The following is a 13,727-nucleotide window of genomic DNA, read 5'->3' as shown; positions in this document are numbered from 1 at the left end:
CTCTTTGTTGATTAGATAAAGTTGGATATAATTGAGAAAGCATCCATTTTAGTATTTGAGAGCATTATAGGTATTGATTATTTCTTGTAATACCGTAGCTGTAAAAGTCACCTTTTTTGTTGGTTTGTCTGAGTCCATGGTGTCCCGGGTGGGACTGAAGTTCCACTACTTCCTAGCTGTATAACCTTGGACAAGTCACTTAACTTGACAGAGCCTTCATTCCCTCATCTGTGAAATGGGATGATAATGTCGTTGTCACAGAGTTGTGAAGGATGGATAGGGACCAAGCGTGAAGCCTTTCGCATCGTGCAATAGCTTCCCTTTCCTTTTCTCTTTGTATGTAATTGTTTTGTGTTTGCATTTTCTTTGTAATATGTGCTTATCAGTATTGACCTTTATAAACCCCTCATCCATGCATTCGAATGGATTCAGCTTTCCCTCAACTTCATAGAGCAATTCTTTTTTTAATATTATTTTTAGTTACAGATGATACTGTACTACTAGACCTTAAAACTAAGTATTTTATTTACTGTTTCCTTTAACATTTAGAGTTAATCAAATAGCAGTTAAGCCATTCTAAATGGAATTTACGTAAATGGCATCAAGAGAACTAACATGTCTTTCATTGACACTTTTTGGAGTAAGTAGGAATTTGAACAACATCTCTGTGCACAGAAGCTTTCCAGTGGGAAACAAGTTTTGAACACTTGCAGCATTATTATTATTTTTTTTCATGCTTTTGATGTACTTTATTATGATTTGGGTGAACGTTTACATAGCAGATTAGTTTCTCCTGAAACAGTTAAGTCACAGATTGTTCGTGACATTGGTTGCCAGAACACTTGCAGGATTGTATTGTGAGTGTTGCTTTGTTTTATACGACAGTGAGGATGCCTCGTGTAAAAGCAGCACAAGCGGGAAGACCAGGTCCTGCAAAGAGACGGCTCGCGGAGCAGTTCGCGGCGGGGGAGATCGTCACTGACATGACAAAAAAGGAGTGGAAGCTGGGCTCACCCATTGGCCAAGGCGGCTTTGGTTGTATATATCTCGGTAAGTGCGTGACTGCTTTTAATTGCTAATCCAAAGACTTACGTGCTTCCTTATCCAAATGGCCTCTCAATTTTATGAGCTATTAACAGGATGTTCCTAGTAATTGACAGCTGAGTTTTGTGACAGAACAGAAATGTACCTCTGATATACCAAAAAACCAAACCAAGCCCAGTGGCGTTGAGTCGATTTCGACTCATAGTGACCGTATGATATAAAAAAGAGATCGTTGATTTCATCACAAAGGGGTCAAATGTCTGTAACACAGTCATTAGTGAGCACCGTGGCTTTAAATTTTAAAATACTCCATATAATCTTAACCTCTTTGGAGACTCAAAGAAAGCCATGTGCTTTCTTCCTCCTCCAACTCCACTTAGTTGAGATTTATTCCCATTGTGTTTGTCTAATTTGGAGGCTTTCAGATTTTTTACAGATGTGGAATTTTTTGGTTTTCTGTCTGACCTTAATATTCATCATAGTAGAATTAGGAGAATGACCCAGAAACTGGATATTAAGCCTGACTAAATGTGCCATTAATTTGCATAATCTTTCTGAAATTTTGGGGCACTATTATAGAGCCCTGAGATTCTGTAGGGTTAAAACTAAATTATTGATTTAAAAAACATTTTACCTGATTGCTTCTAAAGCTGTTTGCATCATCAAGGATATAAACAGTGGTGCAGGGTACTTCATGTTTGCTTTTGCCTGTGGCCTCAGACTTGCTTCCTGGGGTCCAGCCCACAGCCAGAGGCTACTGGGATCTCTACTGTGATGTCCCACAGGCATGTCTGAAACACAGAGCATTCTCTTCCATCCCCTGGTCCTCTCATGTTAGCAGAGGACTGTCTGAACAAATGGCACCCTCATGCCAGAAACTAGGAAGGCATTCTCAAGTGTCCCTCCACCGGTATCCCAGCCACCTCTTCTGGCCCATTCTCAGGTTCATTAAGTTCTCTCCACGTTTGTTACCTCTGCTCTAGTTCAGGTCCTTATCATGTCTTGTCTGCATCCTCACGGCAGCAGCCTCCCCATTCTTGGGTCCTAGCCTAGCCTTTCCCCTTTTATCCTGTTGTTCACAATGTGGCTGAAGGGACCTCGCCTGGCAATTGGAGTGGGTGACCTTCGCATTTAATCCTCTTTAATGGCTCCCCAGTGCCCTTAGGGTAAAGTCCAGACTTGTGGGCATGGCGTTCCAGACCCTTCGTGTGGACTGGTCTCTGTGCACCTTGTGTCTTTACCCCTTCTCTCCTTGGGCTGCCCTTTGCCTCTCGGTCTTTGTCTGTGCTACGGAGTTTGGGGCAGGTACTGTATGTTTACAGTTTCTTGAAGCAGAGTTCGGGGCAGGCACGGTGTGTTTACAGTTCCTTGAAGTGGAATTTGGGGCAGGTACTGTATGTTTATAGTTTCTTAAAGTGGAGTTTGGGGCAGGCACTGTGTGTTCACAGCTCCCTCGTGCTTAGCCTTGATAACTCTTGCTGCACTGTAGTGAAGTTACTTGTCTGCTCTGCAGACTAAGCCTGCGCTTCTTGAGGATGGCGCACTCCTGCGTTCCTAGTGGCTGGCTTGCTCTGCAGTAGATACTGTTGGAAGGAATTATTGGGTTTTCTTTTTCCTCCTTTCTTCATTTGAGTGTTGCAGTATTAATCTGAGAATACTATCTTCATTTTAATATTTTGTATACTAAATACAGGGTCACTAGGAATTAGAATCGACTCGATGGCAGTGAGTTTGGAGTTTGAAATGCTTCTTAAAAAATGTGGCCCTGCTTTATTTCTGAGTTAATATCTAAGTGATGTTCCTGAGGGTGCTCAGACTCTGCCCATTTTACCCATTTCTGGACTTGCCATGCCTTCGTTAGTCTGAAGTATTTTAGCCGCAGGCCTTTCAAAATACTGTCGCTCCCCAACGGAGTGGTAGTTCTCTTGGTTTGGTTTCCCTTTCCCCGTTCATCTCTTCAGCTTCTAAGTCACAGTGCCATGGGGCTCAGATTTAGGATTTCTTCTTTTCTCTGTCTACATTCACTTCCTCGATGTCCTCTTCCAGCCTCATGGCTTTAAATGAACAATGTCTCTGTGTTGATGACACTTGAATTTATTTTTGTAACTTGGACCACTCTTCTGAACTCAAGACTCGTATATCCAACTGCTTACATAATGTCTGAACTTGGGTGTCTCGTGAGTGTCCCTAACCTGAAACGCCCCAAAGCACCAGCCCCCCCGACAGTTTTCTCCATCTGAGTAGTGGGCAACTTCCTCTTCCCAGTTGTTCAGGCCAAAAACCAGGAGTCATCCTTTTTACATTTTACCCAGTTCATCAGCAAATCCTGTTTGCCCTTTAAAGATACGTCTACTGTCTGACCCACCTACCACTACTTGGTCCGCTAACTGCTGTGGTTGGTGCCCTCTCCGTCTTCTCCTGAAGGACTGTCATGGCCTCCTCACTCATCTCACTGTCTCTGCCCCACCTCCGTTCTCCATAACACAGCCCAGAGGATGCTTTAAAACTCAGTCTGTCTTGTTGGTCTTCTGCTCAGAACTGTCCAATGGCTGGTTCTTGTAAAAGCCAAATCCTTTATGTCATCTCTTAAGCTCCTCGTGTTTGTCCCCTGCTGCTTTCTGAGCTGTCTCCTGTTATGTTCCACCTCACTTACGCTGTCGCGGCCGCTGTGGCCTGGCTTTCCTCAAACATGCTGCCACATCAGGCCCGTTTGCTGCTCTGCCTGGAATGCTCTGCTCCTGCTGTCTTCAGACCATGGCTTACCTGATACCCCGCAGTGAAGTCCCTCTCACTGTGCTGCCCACGGCCTCCCCTCCTTTCCTGCCTCGTCTCCTCCATGGCACTGTGACTTCAGACACTTTGTATTTCCTGGTTCGTTTGCTATCTGTGTCCTCCTGGGAGTGCTAGCTTCAGGAGAGCAGGAATTCTTTTCTTCTGTTCACTGCTAATCCCCATTTTCTAGGAGCTGGCATAGAGAAGGTGCTGGTGAGGCTTTGTCCAGGGAGTGTGGGCAACTGTATGTTCCTAACTCAGTATTCCAGGGCTCTTGTGCTTCTTCATTTATGTGAAATAAAATGACATAATGAAATGTACTGACAGCCCCATTGAAATTATTCTGAATGGCAGTTCAAAGTTCTAGTGTCAGAATGCTGAGCTTTTTTTCCCCCAAACTGGTACCTTTTGGAATGTTAGCTTTTTCTTTTCTTACCTTCCATATGCTCCTTCTTAAAAGGATTCCATAGTTTTGAGAAATTGCCCGTAAATTTAAGAAATTGCCTGAGTTAGTTCCTCTTGGGAATTCGTGATCTGCACTAGCATAGCAAAGGCCGCTAGTATTTTTAAAGGAATCTTTCATTTTGTTTAACTCAGGGTTTCCTTTACTTAGCTGATGATTGAATTGAAGGTATGTATTTATCATTATAAGATACATTCCAATTTCAGATATGTTAAACATGAAAAAAAAGTCTTAAAGTTGATGAAAAATACTGTAATGATTTGTATTTGGAAACCCTGGTGGCGCAGTGGTTAAGAGCTATGGCTGCTGACCAAAAGGTTAGCAGTTCGAATGTGCCAGGCGTTCCTTGGCAACCCTGTGGGGCAGTTCTTCTCTGTCCTATAAGGTTGCTATGAATCAGAATCGACTCGATTGCAATGGGTTTTTGGATTTGTATTTGGGAACTGAATTTTATTCTTTCAAGGGGTGATGGATACATAGACCTTAATATAAGGTTAAAAATAAGTTATTTATAATAATGCTTCTTGTTCTGATATTTAATATTTCACTTTTTTAAACAGCTGATACCAATTCTTCGAAATCAGTTGGCAGCGATGCACCCTGTGTTGTAAAAGTGGTAAGAAAATTTTCATTTTTTCCTTTTGTGTTGATTTAGTGTAGTGTTTTTTTTTCTTTTTGATAAGTAGCAGGAACCCTGGTGGCAGTGGTTAAGCGCTTGGCCGCTAACCAAAAGGTCTGCAGTTCAAACCCACCAGCTGCTGTGTGGGGAGAAATACGTGGCATTCTGCTTCCCTAAAGATTTACAGCCTTGGAAACCCTGTGAGACAGTTCTGCTCTGTCCTAGAGGGTTGCCATGAGTTGTTGACTCGACAGCAACGGGTTTGGGTTTACCAGTTGCCTCCGAGTCTGTTCCGACTCATGATAACCCCGTGTGTGTCAGAGTAGAACTGTGCTCCATAGGGTTTTCAATGACTGATTTTTTTGGAAGTAGATTGCCAGACCTTTCTTCCGAGGCACCTGTAGGTGGACTCAAACTGCCACCCTTTCGGTTAGCAGCTGAGCTTAACTGTTTGCACCACTGCGGGATTCCTTTGCTTTTCAACACCTTAAAGAGATCTTTTGGAGCAGATTCATCCAATGCAACGCATCTTTGGATTTCTTTACTGTCGCTCCATGTGTGTTTGACTGTGGATCCAACTAAAATGAAATCCTTGACAACTTCAGTCTTTTCTCCGTTATCATGAGTTGCTTATTGGTCCAGTTGTGAGGATTTTTGTTTTCCTAATGTTGAGGTGCAATCCCTATGGAAGGCTGTGGTCTCTGATCTTCACTAGTAAGTGCTGCACGCCCTCTTCACTTTCAGCAAGCAAGGTTGTGTCACCTGCACATTTTATTGTGGTTTTGGTGAAAGTTTACAGAGCAAATTAGTTTCCTGTTCAACAGTTTGTACACGCTTTGTTTCGTGACATTGGTTGCAATCCCCTCAATGTGACAACACCCTACCCACTTCCTCCCTGAGTCCCTGTTTCCCTTTGCCCATCTTTTCTGCCCCTCTCTACCTTCTGAACTTTGTTTTTGTGCAAATGTTGTTCTTTTGTCCTGGTGTGGTTGGTTGATCTGAGGAGCACATTCCTCATGGGTATTGTTTTGTTGTTCGCTTTATAGGCCTGCCAATTTGGCTGATAGGTGATCTCGGGAGTGGGTTCAGTTCGACGTTTAAAACGTGTCTAAGGGCCATAGTTTTCAGGGGTTCCACCAGTCTCTATCAGACCGGTAAGCCTGGTCTTTTTTATGTATTTGAATTTTGTTCTGCATTTTTCCCCCACCCTGTCCAGGACCTCCTATTGTCATCCCAACCAGAGCATTCCGTAGAGGTAGCCGGGCACCGTGTACTTCTTCTGGTCTCAGGCTAGTGGAGGCTGTGGTTTGTATGGTCCATTAGTCCTTTGGATTAATTGTTTCCTTGAGACTTTGATTTCCCAAAGGTTTTTGAATACGTGTGAAGAGTATGTTTTTGTTTAAAAGGCGACATATCTCTCATTTGGGCAAATTATGTACCTAAGCCTCTCACCCTCCAAACCCCCCTCCTTTTTTTAAAAAGACTACAGAACTCTGGTATTAGAATTACCCTGAGGTCGTTTTTAAGTCTTTCAAAATGAAGTGTATTTGACCCCTTATGAATAAACTCTTTGGGACCTGAATTTTTTTATAAACTTTTTTTTATTGAGGTATAATTTACATAAGTTTTAAATAGTTTGGTGACTTTTGACAAATGCACATACCCGTGTAGCCCCAGTCCTGTCAGAATATGGAGTATTTCCAGGACCCCAAATGTCCTCTGTGCCTCTTCCCGGTTCAGCTTCCCTGCGTACTTAGAGGAACTGCTTGTCTGAGCTTCTGTTGCTGTGGCTTGGCCATGCGTGTTTCAGAAGGCCACGTAAATGGGATCATCCAGCGTGCACTGCTTCGTCTGTGACTTCTCCGGCTCAGCATAATGTTGTAAAAGCTCGTCCACCGTGTTGTTGGTGTACAGTTGCTCATTCCCTTTCGTTGCTGAGCAGTGTCCCATCTTATAGACACACAACAGTCTGTTTCTCACTTCCTGCTGGTAGATGTTTGGGTTGTTCCCAGTTTGGGGTATTAACAATAAATCTGTGAGCACGCTTGTAGTAGTGTTTTTATGGACATACGTTTTTATTTCTCTTGGGTGCATACCCGGAAGTCGAATTGCCAGTTTATAGGAAAGTACCAGACAGATTTCCAAAGTGGTTGTGCCATTTTACACTTCCAGTAGTAATCAGGAGCCCTGGTGGCTCAGTAGTTAAGAGCTTGGCTGCTAACCTAAAGATCGGCAGTTCGAATCTACCAGGTGCTACTTGGAAAACCTATGGGGCAGTTTGACTCTGTCATGTAGGGTCACTATGAGTCGGAATTGACCCAACAGCAGCGGGTTTTGTCTTGGTTGGTAGTACTGATGTGTGGGAACTGTGGCCGCCCGGCACCGTCTCAAGCTCTCGGCGTCCTGAAGCTGGCTGGTTTGTCAGCCATTACCGTGGGAGTGTGGCGGCGTTGTCAGCCATTACCGTGGGAGTGTGGCGGCGTTGTCAGCCATTACCGTGGGAGTGTGGCGGCGTTGTCAGCCATTACCGTGGGAGTGTGGCGGTGTTGTCAGCCATTACCGTGGGAGTGTGGCGGTGTTGTCAGCCATTACCGTGGGAGTGTGGCGGTGTTGTCAGCCATTGCCGTGGGAGTGTGGCCGTATTGTCAGCCATTGCTGGGGGAGTGTGGCGGTGTCTCACTGTAGTTTTACTTTTGACAGCCAGTGATTTTGAGCACTTTTTCACCATGCTTATTGCCCATTCGTAGGTCTTCGTTTGTGAAATGCCTTGTCAGTCTTTTGCACCCTGTTACCCACCCCACCCCCTTTTTAAAAATAACTGGGTTGTGTTGCTTTTTGTAATTGAGCAATGAGTTGTTTATATATTCAGGATACAAGTTCTTTGTCAGTTATATGTGTTGTAAATGTTTTCTCTCAGTTTGTAGTTTGCCTGTTCATTTTCTGAATGCTTTTTCTGCATCTATTGAGAAGGATTATAAGATTTTTCTCCTTTAGTTGGTTAATGTGACAACTACACCTGTTGGGTTTTTTTTTTTGGTCTTAAAAAAATTTATTGTACATTGGGGGAAAGTTTATAGCACAAATTAGTATCTCATTCAAAAATTCATACACTAATTGTTTTGTGACATTGGTTGCTATCCCCACGATGTGTCAGTACTCTCCCCCTTTTCCTTTCCACCCTGAGCTCCCCGTTTCCATGGGTTCAATTTTCCTGTCTCTTCCTGTCTTTTCTTCTGTGCTTTTGTGCAGGTGTTGTCCATTTATTTTCTAATACTTGATTGAACTAAAAAGCACGTTCCTCACATGTGTTATTGTTTGTTTTATAGGCCTGTCTAATCTGGCAGAAATGTGGACTTCGGGAGTGGCTTCAGTTCTGATTAGCAGGGTGTTCAGGGGCCATAGTCTCGGGCGTTTTTCCAATCTCTGTCAGACCAGTAAGTCTGGTCTTTGTTTTTGTGAATTTGAATTTTGTTCTACATTTTTCTCCTGCTCTGGCTGGGACCTTCTATTGTGATCCCTGAGAGAGCCTTCGGTAGTGGTAGCTGGGTACTGTCTAGTTGTTCTGGGCTCAGGCTGGTGGAGGCTGTGGTTTACGTGGTCTATTAGTCTTGTGGATTCCATTCATTGATATTTGAGTGTCAAAGTAACTTTGCATTCTTGCCATACACCCCAACTTAGTCATGGTGTAGTATGCTTTTTCTAAAATGCTGGATTCGACTTGTTAATATTTTGTTAAGGATTTTTTTTTATCTTCATACATGAGATATATTGGATTTTAATTTTCTTTTCTAATTTTTCTAAATTTTAAGATTTTCTAATCTCATTGTTTGATTTGGGTATCAAGCCGAGAAATGTTTCCTTTTTGCTGTCTGAAAGAATTTGTATAAAACTGGTATTATTTCTTCCTTAAATGTTTGATAGAATTCGCCTGTGAATTCATCTGGGCCTGGAATTTTCTTTGTGGGAAGGCTTTTTATGACGAATTTAATTTCTTTAATTGTACACCCAGTAAATATTAGAATGATTTAAATTTTCTTTTTGGTTTGTCATTTTGTAGAGTTGTATTTTTTAAGAAATTTGTTCTTGATCTAAGTTGTCAAATTTATTGGCATAAAGTTGTTCATAATATTTTCTTATTATCCTTCTAATTTTTGAAAGGTTTGTAGTGATATTCTCTATTTCATTTGTCATACTGGCAATTTGTGTTCTTACTTTTTTCCCCCTCTTGCTCAGGGTAGGTAGGGGCTTGTCAATTTTACTAATCTTTTCAAAGAAGGAAGATTTTGTTTCATTTGTTTTTTCTCTGTCTGTTTTCTGTTTCATTGAGTTCTTTTTTTATTTCCTTCTACTTTTTTTGGGTTTAATTTGCTTTTTTGTCTAGCTTGTTAAAGTGGAAGCTTAGATCAGTCGTTTGCAATTTTTTTTTTTTTTTCTGTAAAGGGCCAGATAGTAAATATTTTTAGCATAGTAGACCAGACTGCTCTCCTCTGCTGATGAAGCGTGAAAACAGCCATAGAGAATAGGTAAACAGCTGAGCGTCTTGTTGTAACAGTAGGTTATTGGCCACATTTGGCTTGTGGGCTATAGTGTGCTGACCCCTGGCTTAGATTGCTGGTTTACTCTTTTCTTCTTTTTAATAAACATATAGAGATATAACTTTTCATTGACAAATTTTACTCTTATGTTTTCATTATCACTCAGTTAAAATATATTCTAATTTCCCTTTTAATTTCTTCATTAATGCATGGGTTATTTATAAGCATATTGCTTAATTTTCCAAGCATTTTGGAATTTTTCAGATGCCTTCTATTATTGATTTCTAATTTAATTCAATTGTGGTCAGAGTGACATACGCTGTGTGATTTTAGTCTTTTTAAAACTTCAATGATTTATGTTATGGGCCAGTCCTAATTCTCTCTTACTAAAAGTTCCATATGCACTTGAAAGAATGTGAATTCTTCAATTTTTGGGTGTATTGTTCTGTAAATGTTAGGTTGAATTGGTTGTTGGTGTTGGTCAAATCTTCTAAATATGTAATATTTTTTTGGCATTTAAAAAAATATATCAGAGAGGAGTATTGAAATCTCCAGCTACGATTGTTGGTTTGCATCTTCCTCTTTTAGTTCTGTTAATTTTTGTTCTATATATTTTGAAGCTATGTTATCAGGTACATACACATTTAGGATTTTTTTTTTTTAATTCATTAATTGACCCTTTGAACATGAAATGCCTCTTTTTAGTCCTAGTAATTCTTCTTCACCTGAGCCCTACTCTGTCTGATACTAATAAAACCACTCAAGCTTCCTTAAGATCAGTGTTTGAACAATGGACCTATTTCCATTCTTTTTTAAACCTACCTGTTCATGCCTTCATATCTGATTTGCATTTCTTGTGAACAGTATATATAGTTAGATCTTACTTTACAAAAAATCCAGTATGACAATTTCTATTTTTAATTGGCATATTTAGTTCATCTACATGTAATGTGACTATTGATACAGTTGGATTTATGACTGCAATCTTGCTGTTTGTTTTTCCATTTGCCCTGCCTGTTCTTTGTTCTTTTTAAACTTGTTTCCTGCCTTCTTTTGAACTGGTTATTTTTTTAGTATTTTATTATCTTTTCTTTGGCTTCTTGAGTTACACCTTTTAAATGTTTTACTGTTGTCTCTGGTTTACAGTAAGCATCTTTAACTTAGCACAGTCTACCTGCAGATACTATAATGCTAGGCATATAGCATGGGAATCTAACAGCAGTGTACGTCCATTTTTCCTTCTTGTCCTTGGCATCATTGTTGTCAAACATTTTACTTCTCCTTGTTTTACAAATCCAACAGCCTGTCACTATTATTTTTATTTTAAGTAATTATCTTTTATAAACATTTACAGGACGGGTATTTAGATAATTTACACTGAATGTGATTATTGATGTGATTATTCATAGATTGATGTAAATATACCATCTTAGTATTCATTTTCTAGTTTCTCCATCTGATCTCTGTTCTCTATTTTTTTTCTGCCTTTTTGAATTTATTATTTCTTATGAGTTACTATTTTATCTCTTTTATTGACTTATTATCTAAGGTCTTTTTTTAAAAAAATTATGATTCCATTTCTATAAAAAGTCTAGAACAGACATCTATAGAAGCAGAAAGCATATTTGTGTTTCCTTATGGCTGGGCAGAAATGGGGAGTAACTGGGAGGAAAGAGGGAATAACAGATTGATTATGCGCTTTCTTTCTGGGATGATGAAGATGTCCCAAAATTGATTTTGAAGATGGGTGCATAACACTGAATACGCAAAAACCATTGCCGTGCATACTCCTAACCCGTGAACTGTATGATATGTCAGTTATATCCCAACAAAGCTGTTATTCAAAAAATGTAGAAGTAGCGTCAGTTGTTTAAAGAATAAAAACATTTTTATTTTGCTGAATTTTGTCATCTCAGTTTTTTTTTAAGAATTGTACTGTATTGTGATTTCTTGTTCTCAGTAAACACCCACTTTTCACTTCTGAATCACCATCATCACCACCTTCTTCTTCCACTTCTTTATGAAGAAGCAGAGATAAAGAGCTGATGGTGTCTTCCTTCGTAAGATTAACCAGTTTTCCATCATTTTGAGGAGCCCTGGTGGCACTGTGGTTAAGAGCTCGGCTGCTAACCAAAAGGTCAGCTGTTGGAATCCCCCAGCCGCTCCTTGGAAACCTATGAGGGCAGTTCTACTCTGTCCTGTAGAGTCACTATGAGGTGGAATCCAGTCGATGGCAGTAGGTTTGGTGTTTTTTTTTTTTGGTTTTCCATCATTTTGAGGTGTAAGGGAGGGCCGATAAACTCATCCTCAGAAGTCTCTTCATTTTCATTGCTGCTTGTGTCCCTGGAAGGTGATTTTGAACAATCTGAAACTACGCTTGATCCTCCGGATGCTGGTTCAGTGTCTTCATCTTGCCGTAATTCCTTCTCTCTGTTCATTTCTTCCTCTTATTCTCCTGCTTCCAGTGTTTTCTGAATTCTTCCCACAGCTGTTCATTGAGTTTGTTCAAACACTGTACAGCGAATCAGCTTAAAGCCGATTTCCAGAAAGTAGCAATCAACCATGTTGCTGGGTGGAAACCCCAGGTTCTGCTGGGCGAGACTTGTCTTCGCCAATAAATGAGAAAACAAGGTAGGAGAGTAGAAAGGCGCCTTTATTTCGTTGTACAAGGAGAGGAAACATTTGGGGCTGCTGCTGCCAAGACTGCTCAGCAAGGGCAAGGGGTGAAGGTTACTGTTCAGAGGGTTACAAGTAGGAAGTTCATACAAGTTACATCAGCAACATTCTTAATGATACTGTGTAGGCGCCACGGGGTTTACATATAACTAACGTCATGCATCACGTGTTTAGAAAATGGCCGTTAAACTCCACCCAGAGGCGGGAAGTTACTATGTGTGAGATCTAAAAGGCTATCTTCAATGTCAACATGGCGCCTAAACCATTCCTGCCAGTTTCCTCTAGTAATGGGCAGCAGCTAAGGAGAGGGGAACCAGGATTTTAATGTGGAGCTACAGGACAAAAAGGAACCAGAATTTCAATGTGAAGCTACAGGGCACACCAAGCAAAGGAACCAGGATTTCAGTGTGAAGCTATAGGCTGTGCCAAGCAAGCTGTTTGAAGCAGTGGAGTTTTCCACAGCCTGGGGACCTCTGTCTTATTCATATCCCTGCTTTCCCACTTCTCCATCATTTCTGACACCTGCCACCCACACCGCTTGCTCTTATTAGCTCTCTCTCTCTCTTTTTCTCAGTCCCTGGCCACCTGGGGCTAGGTCAGATCTTACAACTTAAGAGGACACCATCCTTGGGTTTGTTAACCTACTTTCAGATCGGCTTGATGTATTTGAGGTTTGATTTTAAGCTTGGTATGGCAGGTCTAGAGCCTTTATGCACTCCAGAACTAGACCAGCCCCGCTCCTCATGCGTGGCCTTTCTGGGGTCTTCACTGATTGTCCAGAGTGTTGACTGAGGTATGTGTCCTCTGACTCATTGTCAGTGGAACCTCTCCTAGCCCTCTGTGAGCTCTGGTCCTCTTTTAGTACTACCGTAAGACCTGCGAAAGGCGGTTACCTGTTACCTGTGTAAGGTGGAAACCTGGCAGAGAAGGAAAACTCAAATATCTTCCACTAATAAAGAGCAATAGAAAGGTGGTAAGACTGTGCCCTGTCCAAGGCAGAAAACTTGTGAGACCTGGAAAAGCAAGGCAGTCCCGTGGAGTTCTGGCTCTAGGTTCACTGTAACTTTTTCTTGCCCAGCCTCTTAGTCTCACTCTGCGTATGTGCCACTTACTCTCCAGCCGGATGCTCAGTGGGACCCCGATGTATGTTGACTGCCCCCAGCGCTGATTCTTGTCTTCTCAGCTGTGTGACTGCAGTTGTATAGTTAGTCTCCCCTTTTTGGCTTTGTGGTCTCTGAGATCTCCCTTTTACTCCTGGCCTCTAGGGAGAAAGTCAGGGCTGTCATGGGACCCATTTTTTTTTTTTTTTTTTATCTCTTAGGGGGTCACAGTCCTGCACTGCCTATTGACCAGTGTCTGGAAATAGCAGTTTCATGTGTTTTGTCCAGTTTTATATTTGTTTACAGTAGGAAGATAGTTGGGTCCCAGTTACTCTGTCATGCTTGAAAATGGAAGTAAAGTGATTATTTTAAAGTTGTGTATCAGTGGTTTATTTTTCCGCTATTTCCCTTTTCTTGATGTGCTTTTTGGATTTTTCTTACTTCTCATTTGTGGAATAATATTTCTTTTGAAATATTCAGCTTACTGCTAAATCAGAGGAACGAAAAGTTCTTACTAT

General features: G+C 41.2%; 1 protein-coding gene across 7 annotated transcripts in view; it reads left to right on the top strand.

The window, feature by feature from the left end:
* Positions 1-13,727, top strand: part of VRK1 (VRK serine/threonine kinase 1) — a 120,884-nt gene that overhangs the window by 54,203 nt on the left and 52,954 nt on the right. For all 7 annotated transcript variants that reach the window (XR_010323232.1, XM_064293003.1, XM_064293001.1 and 4 more), the window contains exons 2-3: positions 886-1,050; positions 4,840-4,895. Coding sequence is in view for 6 of the 7 variants with exons in the window: in XM_064293001.1 (XP_064149071.1) it covers positions 886-1,050; positions 4,840-4,895 (221 nt within the window). In the remaining variant the exon portion in view is untranslated. The remainder of the gene's footprint in view (positions 1-885; positions 1,051-4,839; positions 4,896-13,727) is intronic.

The sequence above is a fragment of the Loxodonta africana genome, chromosome 10 (assembly GCF_030014295.1).
Source record: "Loxodonta africana isolate mLoxAfr1 chromosome 10, mLoxAfr1.hap2, whole genome shotgun sequence".
Taxonomy (NCBI): Eukaryota; Metazoa; Chordata; class Mammalia; order Proboscidea; family Elephantidae; genus Loxodonta; species Loxodonta africana.
This window is presented reverse-complemented; position numbering and strand designations above follow the sequence as displayed.